This window comes from Lissotriton helveticus, chromosome 8 (assembly GCF_964261635.1).
Source record: "Lissotriton helveticus chromosome 8, aLisHel1.1, whole genome shotgun sequence".
Classification (NCBI taxonomy): domain Eukaryota; kingdom Metazoa; phylum Chordata; class Amphibia; order Caudata; family Salamandridae; genus Lissotriton; species Lissotriton helveticus.
The window spans coordinates 1,720,502,623-1,720,521,989 of record NC_136069.1 but is presented as its reverse complement, the minus strand read 5'-3'; the positions used below and the strand labels follow the sequence as shown (position 1 = coordinate 1,720,521,989).

Here is a 19,367-nt window from a genome sequence, read left to right as displayed (position 1 = left end):
GGGAAGGTGTTGGAGTTAAATCTAACACCTTCTCCCCACTGCTTCACAACTTTTTCATTGCAATAGAATGCGGGGTAAATGCATGCGTTGTAACGGTTGCGGTGTGAACTCTGTTTCCCAAAATAAATGCCTGCTATTTAAAAAACATCATTAGTAAAACAGCTACATCTCTGAAGGTTTTAAAAAATAAATAAATGCAATGCCAAATTATGGCAAAAGAAAATTACTATTGCAATCCGAGGCCAGACCTATTGACCCTCCCTGTGCCTTTTCATTTTCTTTTAAGCCTTGCATGGGAGGGCAAATAATTCCAATTATTCCTATTTTTGATGAGGTCCGAGTCTAGTCCTGATACATTAAACTCCAAGCATGATATGATGCCGTACCAGGACGTGGTTGAGTGGTCCTTCTTCTGTGTTTATCTTTGTCGCCTCCAGGTGAAGAGAAGCATTGGCAGGGGTGCTTCTTCCTCTTTAAAGGAATTACATTGAGGGATAATAGGTCAGCTAACGAGAGAATATACAAAGATGCCTCCTGTCCTATGTGCTAATCTCAGCAGCGCTGCTGTCTAAGCACACTATGAACCTCAGCAGCTCTGCTGTCTAAGCACAGAGTGAACCTCAGCAGCTCTGCTGTCTAAGCACACCATGAACCTCAGCAGCTCTGCTGTCTAAGCACACTGTGAACCTCAGCAGCTCTGCTGTCTAAGCACACCATGAACCTCAGCAGCTCTGCTGTCTAAGCACACCGTGAACCTCAGCAGCGCTGCTGTCTAAGCATACCGTAAACCTCAGCAACTCTGCTGTCTAAGCACAGAGTGAACCTCAGCAGCTCTGCTGTCTAAGCACAGAGTGAACCTCAGCAGCTCTGCTGTCTAAGCACACTGTGAACCTCAGCAGCTCTGCTGTCTAAGCACACAGTGAACCTCAGCAGCTCTGCTGTCTAATCACACAGTGAACCTCAGCAGCTCTGCTGTCTACGCACACCGTGAACCTCAGCAGCTCTGCTGTCTAAGCACACAGTGAACCTCAGCAGCTCTGCTGTCTAAGCACACCGTGAACCTCAGCAGCTCTGCTGTCTAAGCACACCGTGAACCTCAGCAGCTCTGCTGTCTAAGCACACACCATGAACCTCAGCAGCTCTGCTGTCTGAGCACACTGTGAACCTCAGCAGCTCTGCTGTCTAAGCACAGAGTGAACATCAGTAGCTCTGCTGTCTAAGCTCACCGTGAACCTCAGCAGCTCTGCTGTCTAAGCACACTGTGAACCTCAGCAGCTCTGCTGTCTAAGCACAGAGTGAACCTCAGCAGCTCTGCTGTCTAAGCACACCATGGACCTCAGCAGCTCTACTGTCTAAGCACACCATGAACCTCAGCAGCTCTACTGTCTAAGCACACCATGAACCTCAGCAGCTCTGCTGTCCAAGCACACCGTGAACCTCAGCAGCTCTGCTGTCTAAGCACACCATGAACCTCAGCAGCTCTACTGTCTAAGCACACCATGAACCTCAGCAGCTCTGCTGTCTAAGCAGACCGTGAACCTCAGCAGCTCTGCTGTCTAAGCAGACCGTGAACCTCAGCAGCTCTGCTGTCTAAGCACACCATGAACCTCAGCAGCTCTGCTGACAAAGCATTCTATGAATCTCAGCAGCTCTGCTGGCTAAGCACACTGTGAACCTCAGCATCTCTGCAGTCTTAGCATACAGTAAACCTCAGGAGCTCTGCTGTCTAAGCACACCATGAACCTCAGCAGCTCTTCCGTCTAAGCACACCATGAACCTCAGCAGCTCTGCTGTCTAAGCACACCATGAACCTCAGCAGCTCTGCTGTCTGAGCACACCGTAAACCTCAGCAGCTCTGCTGTCTAAGCACAGAGTGAACCTCAGCAGCTCTGCTGTCTAAGCACACTGTGAACCTCAGCAGCTCTACACTCTAAGCGCACCGTAAACCTCAGCAGCTCTGCTGTCTAAGCACAGAGTGAACCTCAGCAGCTCTGCTGTCTAAGCACAGAGTGAACCTCAGCAGCTCTGCTGTCTAAGCACAGAGTGAACCTCAGCAGCTCTGCAGTCTAAGCACCCAATGGACCTCAGCAGCTCTGCTGTCTAAGCATACCATGAACCTCAGCAGCTCTGCAGGCTAATCACAGCGTGAACCTCAGCAGCTGTGCTGTCCATGCAGACCATGAACCTCAGCAGCTCTGCAGGCTAATCACAGAGTGAACCTCAGCAGCTCTGCTGTCTAAGCACAGAGTGAACCTCAGCAGCACTGATGTCTAAGCACACCTTGAACCTCAGCAGCTCTGCTGTCTAAGCACACCATGAACCTCAGCAGCTCTGCTGTCTAAGCACAGAGTGAACCTCAGCAGCTCCGCTGTCTAAGCACACCATGAACCTCAGCATCTCTTCTGTCTAAGCTCACCATGAATCTCAGCAGCTCTGCTGTCTAAGCACACCATGAAACTCAGCAGCTCTGCTGTCTAAGCACACTATGAACCTCAGCAGCTCTGCTGTCTAAGCACACCATGAAACTCAGCAGCTCTGCTGTCTAAGCACACCATGAACCTCAGCAGCTCTGCTGTCTAAGCACACCGTGAACCTCACCAGCTCTGCTGGCTAGGCATACTGTGAACCACTTTCTACAGCCTGCTACGTCTTTCATCTCACAGATAATCCTCTCCGCAGCCTGTTCTACCATTCATCTTATAGCTGCCTCTCTCTGCAGCCTGCTCTACTCTTCATTTTACAGCTGCCCCTGCATGCAGCCTGCTCTACCTTTCATCTTACAGTTACCTTCTCTGTAGCCTGCTCTACCTTTCATCTTACAGTTACCTTCTCTGTAGCCTGCTCTACCTTTCATCTCACAGTTTCCCCTCTCTTCAGCCCGCTCTACCTTTCATTTTACAGCTGCACCTCTCTGCAGTCTGCTCCTCCTTTCATTGTACAGCTCCACCTCTCTGCAGCCCGCTCTACCTTTCATTTTAAAGCTGTTGCTCTCTGCAGTCTGTTTCTTCTTTCATCTTACAGCCGCCTTCTTTGTAGTCTGCTCTACCTTTCATCTTACAGCTGCCCTTCACAGCAGCCTGCTCTACATTTCATCTTACAGCTGCCTTTGTTGTAGCCTGCTCTACCTTTCATCTTACAACTGCCCTCTCCGCAGTCTGTTTCTTCTTTCATCTTACAGCTGCCTTCTTTGTAGTCTGCTCTACCTTTCATCTTACAGCTGCCCTTCACAGCAGCCTGCTCTACATTTCATCTTAAAGCTGCCTTTGTTGTAGACTGCTCTACCTTTCATCTTACAGTTGTCCCTCCCGGTAGCCTGCTCTGCATTTTATCTTACAGCTGCCCTTCACAGCAGCCTGCTCTACATTTCATCTTACAGCTGCCTTCTCTGTAGCCTGCTCTACTTTTCATCTTACACTAGCCCCTCTCTGTAGCCCACTCTACCTTTCATCTTACAGTTGCCCCATTGTGCAGCCTGCTCTGCCTTTTATCTTATAGCTGCAATTCCTTGGCCTCGTATCCAGCAGCAGGTCTGTTAACAGCAGGGAGACTGGTGGGTAGGCGCCCTCACTGGAAGGAACAGACCTGCCCTCTGGTTAAGGCCTCTTTCATTTTATCCCAAATACCCGAGAAACAGACTTTAAAAAGTGCCCCTCGGCACCATCTTTGGGGTTTGGGTACCCCCACTTCACAAACCTGACTTAGTTCACAAATGTTATTAATGGGAGCTTTTCTCACAACATTAACAGAAAAGAGGCAATCATGTAAACATTTCAAGGCATTTTTAAAATATAAGTGCGAGCCCCACCCACGATGTATATTTAGAAATCAATGACGTGATAAGAACTGCTCAGCTCTGTACCTAAGTGTCTGTAGTTTGCAGTTTGGATGTTTTAGGCCTTCACACAACTTCTTCACTCCAGTGTCTCCCAGCTCTTCATTGCTGCTCAGGTCGAGCTCTGTGAGAGATGAGTTTGTTTCCAGGGCAGAGGCGAGGGCTTCGCAGCATGAATCGGTGAGGGAGCAGAGAACCAACCTGCAGGAGAGAAGAGACAAGGAGAGGAGTAAAGCAGAGCACAGACAGGGGCGTCACAACCTCAGTTTTATCTTCATTTCCTTCACGTCCTTGAGTTACTCCCTCTAGTGACACATCCCACCTCACACATCCGACCACGGCCTGTTTATAAAGGAATCTCATGGGGGGGTTCTCAGACTGGCAGAGGCGGATATAAATGGACATAAATATATTAATATTTGTTTTATGCTGGACACGCTGCTGTGGTGTAAATGGTAAAGTCACAACTTTAGCAGTTGTTGCAGTGACCCGCCTATTAATACACTGCTTGTTATGAATGCATAGACGGGCTTCTGATAAGAAATCATCACCCATTGGTCTGTTAAAACATTGTTCACACTTTGCCTCCGCCCTCCGCAGCAGACAGCAGGGCACTCAAAGGCCTGTGCACATTGTCCACCTCCGCCTAAAAATAGTTCCCTGATCTTCAGTGACAAACCGGATTTAAAATGTGTTCTTTATTTTCATATTAATCTTAAAGACTGGTTATTTCTTTTTTCCTGGGCCCTGGTTGCCCAGTTAGATGATGATTTATTTTCAAGATAAAAAGTGTTAAATGACATTGCAGCTGATTTTTCTTGGAGTGCTTGGTTAGATGGGGATGTAATCTTGTCTCATTCACCAATAATATTGAAATTCATGACATAAATTAAATGGTTATTTGACGTTACAACGCATGCCATTACACCTCATGCCGTTGCAACGCCAAACCTTACTGCGACTTGCTGTCAGGGAATCACGGAAGTTGGAATAGATTAATTTTCTATTCCAACTCCAGTGTGTGCAACAGTAGGGAAGGTGTTGGAGTTAAATCTAACACCTTCTCCCCACTGCTATACAACTTTTCATTGCAACGGCATGCAGGGTAGAGGCATGCGTTGTAACGGTTGCGGTGTGAACTCTGTTTCCCAAAATAAATGCCTGCTATTTAAAAAACAGCATTAGTAAAACAGCTACATCTCTGAATGATTTAAAAAATAAATAAATGCAATGCCAAATTATGGCAAAAGAAAATTACTATTGCAATACCATCCGAGGCCAGACCTATCGACCCTGCCTGTGCCTTTTCATTTTCTTTTAAGCCTTGCATGGGAGGGCAAATAATTCCAGTTATTCCTATTTTTGATGAGGTCCGAGTCTAGTCCTGATACATTAAACTCCAAGCATGATATGACGCCGAACCAGGACGTGGTTGAGTGGTCCTTCTTCTGTGTTTATCTTTGTCGCCTCCAGGTGAAGAGAAGCATTGGCTGGGGTGCATCTTCCTGTTTCAAGGAATTACATTGAGTGATAATAGGTCAGCTAAGGAGAGAATATACAAAGATGCCTCCTGTCCTATGTGCTAATCTCAGCAGCGCTGCTGTCTAAGCACACACCATAAACCTCAGCAGCTCTGCTGTCTAAGCACACTGTGAACCTCAGCAGCTCTGCTGTCTAAGCACACTGTGAACCTCAGCAGCTCTGCAGTCTAAGCACACCATGAACCTCAGCAGCTCTGCTGTCTAAGCACACCATGAACCTCAGCAGCTCTGCTGTCTAAGCACACTATGAACCTCAGCAGCTCTGCTGTCTAAGCACACTATGAACCTCAGCAGCTCTGCTGTCTAAGCACAGAGTGAACCTCAGCAGCTTTGCTGTCTAAGCACACCATGAACCTCAGCACCTCTGCTGTCTAAGCACACCATGAACCTCAGCAGCTTTGCTGTCTAAGCACACCATGAACCTCAGCAGCTCTACTGTCTACACACACCAAGAACCTCAGTAGCTCTACTGTCTAAGCACACCATGAACCTCAGCAGCTCTGCTGTCTAAGCACACCATGAACCTCAGCAGCTCTGCTGTCTAAGCACAAAGTGAACCTCAGCAGCTCTGCTGTCTAAGCACACTGTGAACCTCAGCAGCTCTGCTGTCTAAGCACACACCATAAACCTCAGCAGCTCTGCTGTCTAAGCACACTGTGAACCTCAGCAGCTCTGCAGTCTAAGCACACCATGAACCTCAGCAGCTCTGCTCTCTAAGCACACTGTGAACCTCAGCAGCTCTGCAGTCTAAGCACACCATGAACCTCAGCAGCGCTACTCTCTAAGCACACAGTGAACCTCAGCAGCTCTGCTGTTTGAGCACACTGTGAACCTCAGCAGCTCTGCTCTCTAAGCACACCATGAACCTCAGCAGCGCTACTCTCTAAGCACACAGTGAACCTCAGCAGCTCTGCTGTTTGAGCACACTGTGAACCTCAGCAGCTCTGCTGTCTAAGCACACCGTGAACCTCAGTAGCTCTGCTGTCTAAGCACACCATGAACCTCAGCAGCTCTGCTGTCTAAGCACACCATGAACCTCAGCAGCTCTGCTGTCTAAGCACAAAGTGAACCTCAGCAGCTCTGCTGTCTAAGCACACTGTGAACCTCAGCAGCTCTGCTGTCTAAGCACACACCATAAACCTCAGCAGCTCTGCTGTCTAAGCACACTGTGAACCTCAGCAGCTCTGCTGTCTAAGCACACACCATAAACCTCAGCAGCTCTGCTGTCTAAGCACACTGTGAACCTCAGCAGCTCTGCTGTCTAAGCACACACCATAAACCTCAGCAGCTCTGCTGTCTAAGCACACTGTGAACCTCAGCAGCTCTACTGTCTAAGCACAGAGTGAACCACAGCAGCTCTGCTCTCTAAGCACACTGTGAACCTCAGCAGCTCTGCAGTCTAAGCACACCATGAACCTCAGCAGCGCTACTCTCTAAGCACACAGTGAACCTCAGCAGCTCTGCTGTTTGAGCACACTGTGAACCTCAGCAGCTCTGCTCTCTAAGCACACTGTGAACCTCAGGAGCTCTGCTGTCTACACACACCATGAACCTCAGCAGCTCTACTGTCTACACACACCATGAACCTCAGCAGCTCTACTGTCTACGCACACTGTGAACCTCAGCAGCTCTGCTGTCTACACACACCAAGAACCTCAGCAGCTCTGCTGTCTAAGCACACCATGAACCTCAGCAGCTCTGCTGTCTAAGCACACCGTGAACCTCAGCAGCTCTGCTGTCTAAGCACAGAGTGAACCTCAGCAGCTCTACTGTCTAAGCACACCGTGAACCTCAGCAGCTCTGCTGTCTAAGCAAAGAGTGAACCTCAGCAGCACTGCTGTCTAAGCACACCGTGAACCTCAGCAGCTCTGCTGTCTAAGCACAGAGTGAACCTCAGCAGCTCTACTGTCTGAGCACACCGTGAACCTCAGCAGCTCTACTGTCTACACACACCAAGAACCTCAGTAGTTCTACTGTCTAAGCACACCGTGAACCTCAGCAGCTCTGCTCTGTAAGCACACCATGAACCTCAGCAGCTCTGCTGTCTACGCACACTGTGAACCTCAGCAGCTCTACTGTCTAAGCACACTGTAAACCTCAGCAGCTCTGCTGTCTAAGCACACCATGAACCTCAGCAGTGCTGCTGTCTAAGCACACCATGAACCTCAGCATCTCTGCTGTCTAAGCACAGCGTGAACCTCAGCAGCTCTGCTGTCTAAGCACACCGTGAACCTCAGCAGTGCTGCTGTCTAAGCACACCGTGAACCTCAGCAGCTCTGCTGTTTAAGCACAGCGTGAACCTCAGCAGCTCTGCTGTCTAAGCACAGCCTGAACCTCAGCAGCTGTGCTGTCCAAGCACACCGTGAACCTCAGCAGCTGTGCTGTCTTGGCACAGAGTGAACCACAGCTGCCGATTTCTGCAGCCAGCTCTGCCTTTCATCTCACAGATGATCCTCTGCCTCATGCCGACAACTACACAAACAATGCACAATACTGCTACCTACCGCTCTTGCCACAAGCACTAATAAATAATGACACTTCACAATCAACATACTTAGTCCAGTACATTGACAGCAGCTAATTATCTGCTGCACACATAATCATGTCACATATTATTGTTGCTATGCCAATAACTCTAACTCTGTTGCATTGCAAAGGCTTGCCACATGGCCGCACACTGTGCGATCCTACAAGTTGTAAAAGGTGTGTTATTCTTGGTGCCGAGGACATTGGTGCACGTTTTAAAAGTTGGATTATGCAGCATTTGTTCTATTTGTTGCTAGTGTTTGCGTGTTTGTTTTGTTCCACTGTGTTACCGTTCTTATCCCTACCGCCAACACCCCCCCGCCACCCGCTTCTTCTTTTTGGTAATTGCTGCTTTGCAGACTATTTTCAGTTCACGGACAGTGGCTAAACGGCTGTGGTTCTTTTGTTCGGACGCTTACAGCTGCCCCTCTCTGCAGTCTGCTCCTCCTTTCATTTTACAGCTGCCCCTCTCTGCAGCCTGTTCTACCTTTCATCTTTCAGCTACCGCTCTCTGCAGCCTGCTCTACCTTTCATCTTATAGCTGACCCTCTCTGCAGCCTGCTCTACCTTTCACCTTACAGCTGGCCCTCTCTGCAGCCTGCTCTACCTTTCATCTTACAGCTGCCTTCTTTGTAGCTTGCTCTACCTTTCATCGTACAGTTCCCCCTCTCTGCAGCCTGCTCTACCTTTCATCTTACAGCTGACCCTCTCTGCAGCCTGCTCTACCTTTCACCTTACAGCTGGCTCTCTCTGCAGCCTGCTCTACCTTTCATCTTACAGCTGCCTTCTTTGTAGCTTGCTCTACCTTTCATCTTACAGTTCCCCCTCTCTGCAGCCTGCTCTGCCTTTCATCTTACCGCTGCCTTCTTTGTAGCCTGCTCTACCTTTCATCTTACTGTTGCCCCTCTCTGCTGCCTACTCTACCTTTCATCTTACAGCTCCCTCCTTCAGAATGTGAAGAGGGCCTCGGAGCCCCCCCCCGTGTCTCACTGACATTCCTCTGCCTCGTATCCAGCAGCCGGTCTGGTAACAGCAGGGAGACTGGTGGGGTAGGCACCATCACTTGAAGGAAAAGACCTGCCCTCTGGTTATGAACTATTCCATTTGAGCCCAAATACCTGAGAAACCGGCTTTAAAAGTGCCCCTCTGCACCATGACAGGGGCTTCTTTCATGACCATGGATTGGGGCTCGGGTACCCCCACTTCCCAAACCTGACGTAATTCACAAATGTTATCAATGGGTGCCTTTATCACGACATTAACAGAAAAGAGGCAATCATGTAAACATTTAAATACATTTTTAAATATATGTGTGAGCCCCACCTATAATGTATATTTAGAAATCAATGACGTGATATGAACTGCTCAGCTCTGTACCTCAGTGTCTGTAGTTTGCAGATTGGATGTTTGAGGCCTTCACACAACTTCTTCACTCCAGCGTCTCCCAGCTCATTGTCACTCAGCTCGAGCTCTGTGAGAGATGTGTTTGTTTCCAGGACAGATGCGAGGTCTCCGCAGCATGAATCGGTGAGGGAGCAGCTCTCCAACCTGCAGGAGAGAAGAGACACGGAGAGGAGTAAAGCAGAGCACAGACAGGGGCATCACAACTTCAGTTTTATCTTCATTTCCTTCCCGTCCTTGACTTACTCCCCTCTAGGGACACACCTAGGAGCGGTTTCTTTATTAGCGCGTCAGGGCTCAACAGAAATAACAGCATCACGTTACCACAAAGTAGTAAGGAATGTATATTTATTGCCACATAAATCTTCATATGTAGAAACTAGAGCGAAGCTCCGTGAGAGAAACGCCATTTGTGTATTGAGAAATCTCCTCCTCCTGTGATGCGCCGTCCACGGCGTCTCGCGTGCATAAAGGACATTATTAGTCCATTGCTTGCAGGTGTGGGTTTCATTAATGGGGAACTACTGCTCAGGACCCACAACACAGTCAGTACCCTTGTTATACTACTGAAAAGGGCCCACAACACAGTCAGTACCCTTGTTATACTCCTGGCCAGGGCCCACAACACAGTCAGTACCCTTGTTATACTACTGGCCAGGGCCCACAGTACAGTCAGTACCCTTGTTATACTACTGGCCAGGACCCACGACACAGTCAGTACACTTGTTATACTACTGGCCAGGACCCATGACACAGTCAGTACACTTGTTATACTACTGGCCAGGACCCACGACACAGTCAGTACCCTTGATATACTACTGGCCAGGGCCCCCAGCACAGTCAGTACCCTTGCTACACTACTGGCCAGGGCCCACAACACAGTCAGTACCCTTGTTATACTACTGCCCAGGGCCCACAACACAGTCAGTACCCTTGTTATACTACTGCCCAGGGCCCACAACACAGTCAGTACCCTTGTTATACTACTGGCCAGGGCCCACAACACAGTCAGTACCCTTTTTATACTACTGGCCAGGACCCACGACACAGTCAGTACCCTTGTTATACTACTGGCCAGGGCCCACAGCACAGTCAGTACCCTTGCTATACTACTGGCCAGGACCCACAACACAGTCAGTACCCTTGTTATACTACTGGCCAGGGCCCACAATACAGTCAGTACCCTTGTTATACTACTGGCCAGGGCCCACAACACAGTCAGTACCCTTGTTATGCTACTGGCCAGGACCCACGACACAGTCAGTACACTTGTTATACTACTGGCCAGGGCCCACAACACAGTCAGTACCCTTGTTATACTACTGGCCAGGACCCACGACACAGTCAGTACCCTTGTTATACTACTGGCCAGGGCCCACAGCACAGTCAGTACCCTTGCTATACTACTGGCCAGGACCCACAACACAGTCAGTACCCTTGTTATACTACTGGCCAGGGCCCACAATACAGTCAGTACCCTTGTTATACTACTGGCCAGGGCCCACAACACACTCAGTACCCTTGTTATGCTACTGGCCAGGACCCACGACACAGTCAGTACACTTGTTATACTACTGGCCAGGGCCCACAACACAGTCAGTACCCTTGTTATACTACTGGCCAGGACCCACGACACAGTCAGTACCCTTGTTATACTACTGGCCAGGGCCCACAACACAGTCAGTACCCTTGTTATGCTACTGGCCAGGACCCACGACACAGTCAGTACCCTTGTTATGCTACTGGCCAGGACCCATGACACAGTCAGTACACTTGTTATACTACTGGCCAGGGCCCACAACACAGTCAGTACCCTTGTTATACTACTGGCCAGGGCCCACAACACAGTCAGTACACTTGTTATACTACTGGCCAGGACCCACGACACAGTCAGTACACTTGTTATACTACTGGCCAGGACCCACAACACAGTCAGTACCCTTGTTATACTACTGGCCAGGACCCACGACACAGTCAGTACCCTTGTTATACTACTGGCCAGGGCCCACAGCACAGTCAGTACCCTTGCTATACTACTGGCCAGGACCCACAACACAGTCAGTACCCTTGTTATACTACTGGCCAGGGCCCACAATACAGTCAGTACCCTTGTTATACTACTGGCCAGGGCCCACAACACAGTCAGTACCCTTGTTATGCTACTGGCCAGGACCCACGACACAGTCAGTACACTTGTTATACTACTGGCCAGGGCCCACAACACAGTCAGTACCCTTGTTATACTACTGGCCAGGACCCACGACACAGTCAGTACCCTTGTTATACTACTGGCCAGGGCCCACAACACAGTCAGTACCCTTGTTATGCTACTGGCCAGGACCCACGACACAGTCAGTACCCTTGTTATGCTACTGGCCAGGACCCATGACACAGTCAGTACACTTGTTATACTACTGCCCAGGGCCCACAACACAGTCAGTACCCTTGTTATACTACTGGCCAGGGCCCACAACACAGTCAGTACACTTGTTATACTACTGGCCAGGACCCACGACACAGTCAGTACACTTGTTATACTACTGGCCAGGACCCACGACACAGTCAGTACCCTTGTTATACTACTGGCCAGGGCCCACAGCACAGTCAGTACCCTTGCTATACTACTGGCCAGGGCCCATAACACAGTCAGTACACTTGTTATACTACTGGCCAGGACCCACGACACAGTCAGTACCCTTGCTATACTACTGGCCAGGGCCCACAACACAGTCAGTACCCTTGTTATACTATTGGCCAGGACCCACGACACAGTCATTACCCTTGTTATACTCTTGGTCAGGGCCCACAACACAGTCAGTACACTTGTTATACTACTGGCCAGGACTCACGACACAGTCAGTACACTTGTTATACTACGGCCCCTGACCCACAACACAGCCAGTATCCTTGTTATACTACTGGCCAGGGCTCACAACACAGTCAGTACCCTTGTTATACTGATAGAGCAAGAATTCGCATCGCGACTTGCTCGAGTCAAGAACCTCGAATCTTTTATAATCCTATAATCCAATTTGTTCGTTTTACTAATTTTACGTATTTTTGAATATGCGTGTGTATCGTAGTGATGCTTGCCTATGTGTTTCATTAATATGAATAACCCTTGTATATAATAATGGCCGCTGCTTGAATTTTGCTTCTGCGCATGCGTTAGACACACTCACGTGATGTGACGTAGTTGCAGTTCTGGAGGGAAAGGGTGCGCATGCGTAATAGCCATAAAATGGCTGTCATTGTAATAACGTGGTGAAGCTTGCACCGCTGCTCTTGTGTTATTGTCTGTTGCACTTACCCTTAATTGCATAGTATATTTTTATGATGAAGAAATATAAAGTAGTTATTCATGATATATGGTACATTCATTCATTTCTATGTTTTAATTTGTTTTCGCTTACTTTTCATGTATCGCGGGAAATGGGGGTCTGAATGTACCAAGAGCCATCTTGAAGGTCCCTTCCACGCATGCTCACGCAGCCCGGGAGAGATGTAGCCTTGAGCAGTGGAACTCAGCCAGCTGGCAGCCACAGTCAAGATGCTCCTGAGAAAATGACCTGCGACCCAGCAGGACGGAGTTGGCTGTACCCAAGTTGAAACATTTGTTAATATTTCATTGTATTCCAAAGATTTGTCTCATGAGAACCCCAATCTTGTTAGGCGGTACCCTAGAATGTAAATTAGGTCTTAGAAAAGTCTGTTCTGATTGGTGTGTTAACCCATCCTACCTTAGAACCAATCGAAATTGGGGATTCTGACACTTTGCAACATTGGGGGTGGTGCACTGACCCGAAAACAGTATAACTAGCCTAGGTTCACCTAGGGAATTTGTCCGACTTGTCTGAATTAGCTGACCTGTCACTGACCCAACGCACTCAATAGGTGACCGAATTTACAGAGCGCTGCGGAGCACTCTGTCCGAATTTGACCATAGACTCAAAGGTTTTACTGAACCTTAAGTGCTGGCGGAGCACTTTGCTGGAAAGTTCGCTAACCCAATCGGGGTTCTGACCGGTAGCTGCAGAGAGGGGGAGCGCAGGCGTTGCTTCTGAACTGCGGGTGCTGGTCGTGTCCTGGTGGTCCTGTCCTGATTCTAATCTGGTTTTCCTGTCCTGTCCTGGGGTGTCCATTCTGCACCTGCTGTCCCATTGATGAGTATCCTTCCTTGGGGTATTTCCTGTCCTTAACTGACCCGTGGCCAGGGTTGGTCTTCACACCAGTCTAGGTAAATATCTCACTGAAACTCTAAACTGCACCTTTCTATTTGCTTCAATAAAGACATACCTTTGCATACGATAATTTTCCATGCTTTCCGCAACCATTGCATATCATAAAGTCAGTTGCATTATATTTCCTAGCGTGTTCCTATGTTACCCTACCTTTTAGAAATCATTTTCTCCATTGCAGTTTGCAATCTTCTGATGTGGTCTATAATTTTCTCTTATAAAACTGACTAAAGTAATTTTCTAGATTTATAGCGTGTTCCCTTTATCATTCCTTCCTATCAATGTATAGGATCACTGAGTTTACTCCAACTTTAAGTATTTCCCAATAGTGTAACTCTAGTACTTGCATAAGTTTGCCCATTTATAGATGTCCGTTCTTGAATTACATTTTTTTACTCTACTTAGCATGTTCCCTGTTCACTATTATTTAGAAAAACCCAAATGGTTGCCCTTACGTTGTTCCTTTATGGTTATATGATTTTTGTTATCTTGATTATCGACTGCCTTTTAACTGTAAGCCTAATGCTCTTAGAAGACGAATTCTAGATAAAAATCTTAAAACTTCCCAGTTGTCCGTGGTCATTTTATGAAATATCAAGGTTTATAAAGTTGGGTTTGTATTTTGCCTGCCTTTCTTTACAGCTAGCTCCCTGATTCATCGTGTCATTAGGTACCCGTAACGGTGGATGGTAAGTCGGGTACACTTGAAACAATCGAAAGGACTCATGGTTATTGGTAGTAGATTGTAAGGTCACCTGATTAATGTAGATGGAGAATTAAAGTATATGGGCCCGAAACCAAGTGGTGAAATTATTGGTCGGGTGACCTGCGATCTCTATCAATGCTACTGGCCAGGACCCACAGCACAGTCAGTACCCTTGTGGGACGAGGTGTTTATTCACAAAATAAAATAGTATATTGAAGAATAGACCAACATCTCATATTGGGTACTTTTCAGGTGTTCATATTTTGGAGTGCCGACATAAGATAAGGGATAGACGGCACAAGTGTGAATTTGCCAGGATGGGGCGAATAATCCCTCTTTAGACATGTAATTAGATTACAAAAGCACTCCTCATTGTCAATGTTTAACTCGTAATGTTGGCTCCTGGGTAAGTATTCATTGATCTCCACTAGGTCTTACCCTATAGAGGTGCTTTCCGTAGCTCGGCTGTGCTGATAAACTTCTGACCCAAAATAGCGAATTTGGGGTCAAGGGCTTACTGCTGTTCCCCCTCAGGTGGGTTCTGTTTTCTTACAATCACCCGACCTCGGGATTGTTATGGAATTACTATGAAATGTTGTTTTGTTGGAATTTAACATTTTTCCACCAAAGTTCCTGTCACGGATATTGTTTCTCTTGCCTGTCTTGATGCTTGTACATGTCACTTGAGACGTTGATATTTGGTAATAAACACAGTATTTGTCTTTTTAATGTGTATTCCTGCCCGATCTACACGCAGGCATCTGTGGGGCTGTCAGAGAAGTGTGTTCATCCAGGGTGGAGACAGACACGTCTCCACCGCGGTCCAGCTATGGATGACCTGCTTTCAAATTCAGCGTTCAGCCATAATGTCGGCGGTGAGAACTCCTCGTCACAACAGAGTATGCTCATCGCCAACATTTAAATCAGGCCTAAGTCTATGAGTCTGACTCAGATAATCCGTTTCTGGGTTTGTGATTCATTCAGCAAAGGGTGAACTTATCTCCAGAGACAAAAAGTTCAGATTATAAAGAAAGATCTGATCAGTTTTGAGAAACAACAAATTCTCTCTTGAAATGTTACCCAGGATGGTGCGTTTGCTGCCTCCATCTATTTAGGCCATGTTTCCTGCTCCTCTTCACTCCCATCTGTTCAGCGCTTCAAGGCGCTACATTTGAGACAGACCCTCTCGTTCTCAGCTTTAATTTCAGTGTCGGAAGATGCGAGCGAGGTTTGTTCTACCGAGTGGAGGCTTCTAATGGAAGACGTATCATTGGCCCGGTTCCTGATATCTCGTTACAGTTAAATACAAGTGAGTGAGGCCGGGAGGCTCGAGGGGGACAGGTCGTAACGGGAGGAAGTTGTTCTTGAGAAGAGACTCGACGCAAATGACCCCGTCAGAGCTTTCAGCAGGTTCCTTCGACACAAAAATAATATCCCTCCTCCTTTGACCGTGATCCTCAGAATGTAAGTGCGACCCTGGCTCGTGGTCACCTGTGTCCGGGTCTGGTGGCGCAGTGGACTGATGCATCCACTGCAGGGGCCTGGGTTCGACCTCATGGTCACAGGTTCTAATCACAGAGGGTACACTCAACCTTTCATCCGTCTGAGGTCGATAAAATGAGTACCATTGAGGTGGGTAACAATATACATCTGTTTTTCAGCGCCTTGAGACCCTTGGGTGATACGTGCGCTTTACAAATACCCATGTGATGTGATGTTATGACCCTTCCAGGAGGTGCGGGTGCAAACTGTTCCCACCTGCTGCTGAGATTCAAGTGCAACATTCAGGATGGAAACCATGTGAGGTAGCTCAGTCGGTAATGCACATGTCCGAGTTCTTTGGGTAACCTGCAGCCATTCATTTCAACGCTGTGTGTTTTCAGTGGCCCTGCAGCCATGGAGGGGCCCAACAGGCAGAGGAGTGTGGACAAGGAATTATTCCCAGCGCTTCCTCTGATGCCTGGGTGCTCTTGCGCACATCTGTCCCCCCTACGGGCTCTGCGATGCAGTTCTACAGAAAAGAAGCATCAGCCCCTCAGCTGCAATGAGGGGCCACGAGCAGCCGAGGGTCCAGGGAGGGGGTCTCCCTGTCACCCTGCACCCTCCATCAGAGATGCACAGAACTGCCTGAGGGGGGGGGGGGGGGTGTTAGTTTACAGTGCAGTGGGCAGGGTGCAGTGTGACTGCCGTGTGAAGTGGGGCAGGGAGGCTTCTGGAATGAGGATGGAGGACAGGAGAGCAGTGCGGGGGCAGTGCTGCAGATGCAGGGGGGAGAGGTGGCAGACAGCAGGAGTTGTAGTGTTCAGGGGGTGTCCTCTAATGTAGGTCAGCTGTGCTGACAGGGTGCTGAGAGAGACTGCGGATGCAGTGTTGGCGGGAGGACAGTGGTGGCGCTGTGCTGTAGATGCAGTGTTGGAAGGAGGACAGTGGTGGCGCTGTGCTGCGGATGCAGGGGGCAGGAGGACAGTGGTGGCGCTGTGCTACGGATGCAGTGTTGGCAGGAAGACAGTGGTGGCGCTGTACTGTGGGTGCAGTGTTGGCAGGAGGACAGTGGTGGCGCTGTGCTGCGGATGCAGTGTTGGTGGGACGACAGTGGTGGACCTGTGCTGCGGATGCAGTGTTGGCGGGAGGACAGTGGTGGCGCTGTGCTGTGGGTGCAGTGTTGGCGGGAGGACAGTGGTGGCGCTGTGCTGCGGATGCAGTGTTGGCAGGAGGACAGTGGTGGCGCTGTGCTGCGGATGCAGGGGGCAGGAGGACAGTGGTGGCGCTGTGCTGTGGGTGCAGTGTTGGTGGGACGACAGTGGTGGACCTGTGCTGCGGATGCAGTGTTGGCGGGAGGACAGTGGTGGCGCTGTGCTGTGGGTGCAGTGTTGGCGGGAGGACAGTGGTGGCGCTGTGCTGCGGATGCAGTGTTGGCAGGAGGACAGTGGTGGCGCTGTGCTGCGGATGCAGGGGGCAGGAGGACAGTGGTGGCGCTGTGCTACGGATGCAGTGTTGGCAGGAAGACAGTGGTGGCGCTGTACTGTGGGTGCAGTGTTGGCAGGAGGACAGTGGTGGCGCTGTGCTGCGGATGCAGTGTTGGCAGGAAGACAGTGGTGGCGCTGTGCTGTGGATGCAGTGTTGTCAGGAGGACAGTGCTGGTGCTGTGCTGCGGATGCAGGGGGCAGGAGGACAGTGGTGGCGCTGTGCTGCGGATGCAGTATTGGCGGGAGGACAGTGGTGGCGCTGTGCTGCGGATGCAGTATTGGCAGGAGGACAGTCCTGGCGCTGTGCTGTGGGTGCAGTGCTGGCAGGAGGACAGTGGTGGCGCTGTGCTGCGGATGCAGGGGGCAGGAGGACAGTGGTGGCGCTGTGCTACGGATGCAGTGTTGGCAGGAAGACAGTGGTGGCGCTGTACTGTGGGTGCAGTGTTGGCAGGAGGACAGTGGTGGCGCTGTGCTGCGGATGCAGTGTTGGCAGGAAGACAGTGGGGGCGCTGTGCTGTGGATGCAGTGCTTGCAGGAGGACAGTGCTGGTGCTGTGCTGCGGATGCAGGGGGCAGGAGGACAGTGGCGGCGCTGTGCTGCGGATGCAGTATTGGCGGGAGGACAGTGGTGGCGCTGTGCTGTGGATGCAGTGTTGGCAGGAGGACAGTGGTGGTGCTGTGCCGCGGATACAGTGGGGGAAGGAGGACAGTGCTGGCGCTGTGCTGCAGATGCAGTGTTGGCGGGAGGACAGTGGTGGCGCTGTGCTGTGGGTGCAGTGTTGGCGGGAGGACAGTGGTGGACCTGTGCTGCTGATGCAGTGTTGGCAGGAGGACAGTGGTGGCGCTGTACTGTGGGTGCAGTGTTGGCAGGAGGACAGTGGTGGCGCTGTGCTGTGGATGCAGTGTTGGCAGGAGGACAGTGGTGGCGCTGTGCTGTGGATGCAGTGCTTGCAGGAGGACAGTGCTGGTGCTGTGCTGCGGATGCAGGGGGCAGGAGGACAGTGGTGGCGCTGTGCTGCGGATGCAGAATTGGCGGGAGGACAGTGATGGCGCTGTGCTGCGGATGCAGTGGGGGAAGGAGGACAGTGCTGGTGCTGTGCTGCAGATGCAGTGTTGGCGGGAGGACAGTGGTGGCGCTGTGCTGTGGGTGCAGTGTTGGCGGGAGGACAGTGGTGGACCTGTGCTGTGGGTGCAGTGTTGGCGGGAGGACAGAGGTGGCGCTGTGCTGCTGATGCAGTGTTGGCATGAGGACAGTGCTGGCTCTGTGCTGCGGATGCAGTGCTGGCAGAAGGACAGTGGTGGCGCTGTGCTGCGGATGCAGTGGGGGCAGGAGGACAGTGGTGGTGCTGTGCTGCGGATGCAGTGTTGGCAGGAGGACAGTGCTGGTGCTGTGCTGCGGATGCAGTGTTGGCAGGAGGACAGTGCTGGCGCTGTGCTGCGGATGCAATGCTGGCAGAAGGACAGTCGTGGCGGTGTGCTGCAGATGCAGTGCTGGCAGAAGGACAGTGGTGGCGCTGTGCTACGGATGCAGTGCTTGCAGGAGGACAGTGGTGGCGCTGTGCTGCGGATGCAGTGGGGGCAGGAGGACAGTGGTGGCGCTGTGCTGTGGATGCAGTGGTGACAGGAGGACAGTGGTGGCGCTGTGCTGCGGATACCGTGTTGGCAGGAGGACAGTGCTGACGCTGTGCTGCGGATGCAGTGTTGGCAGGAGGACAGTGGTGGTGCTGTGGATGCAGGGGACAGTGGTGGCGCAGTGCTGCGGATGCAGTGTTGGCAGGAGGACAGTGCTGGCGCTGTGCTGCGGATGCAGTGCTGGCAGAAGGACAGTGGTGGTGCTGTGCTGCGGATGCAGTGGGGGCAGGAGGACAGTGGTGGTGCTGTGCTTCGGATGCAGTGTTGGCAGGAGGACAGTGCTGGTGCTGTGCTGCGGATGCAGTGTTGGCAGGAGGACAGTGCTGGCGCTGTGCTGCGGATGCAATGCTGGCAGAAGGACAGTCGTGGCGCTGTGCTGCGGATGCAGTGCTGGCAGAAGGACAGTGGTGGCGCTGTGCTACGGATGCAGTGCTTGCAGGAAGACAGTGGTGGCGCTGTGCTGCGGATGCAGTGGGGGCAGGAGGACAGTGGTGGCGCTGTGCTGTGGATGCAGTGTTGGCAGGAG

At 50.5% G+C, this 19,367-nt stretch overlaps 1 protein-coding gene across 1 annotated transcript in view; it reads right to left on the bottom strand.

The window, feature by feature from the left end:
• The window catches only part of LOC144774147 (NACHT, LRR and PYD domains-containing protein 12-like), an 816,909-nt gene that overhangs the window by 29,863 nt on the left and 767,679 nt on the right, over positions 1-19,367 (bottom strand). Inside the window, exons 9-10 of the mRNA XM_078659166.1 lie at positions 9,277-9,447; positions 3,860-4,033 (exon numbers count right to left, since the gene is read on the bottom strand). Of these exons, the coding sequence (XP_078515292.1) occupies positions 3,860-4,033; positions 9,277-9,447 (345 nt within the window). The remainder of the gene's footprint in view (positions 1-3,859; positions 4,034-9,276; positions 9,448-19,367) is intronic.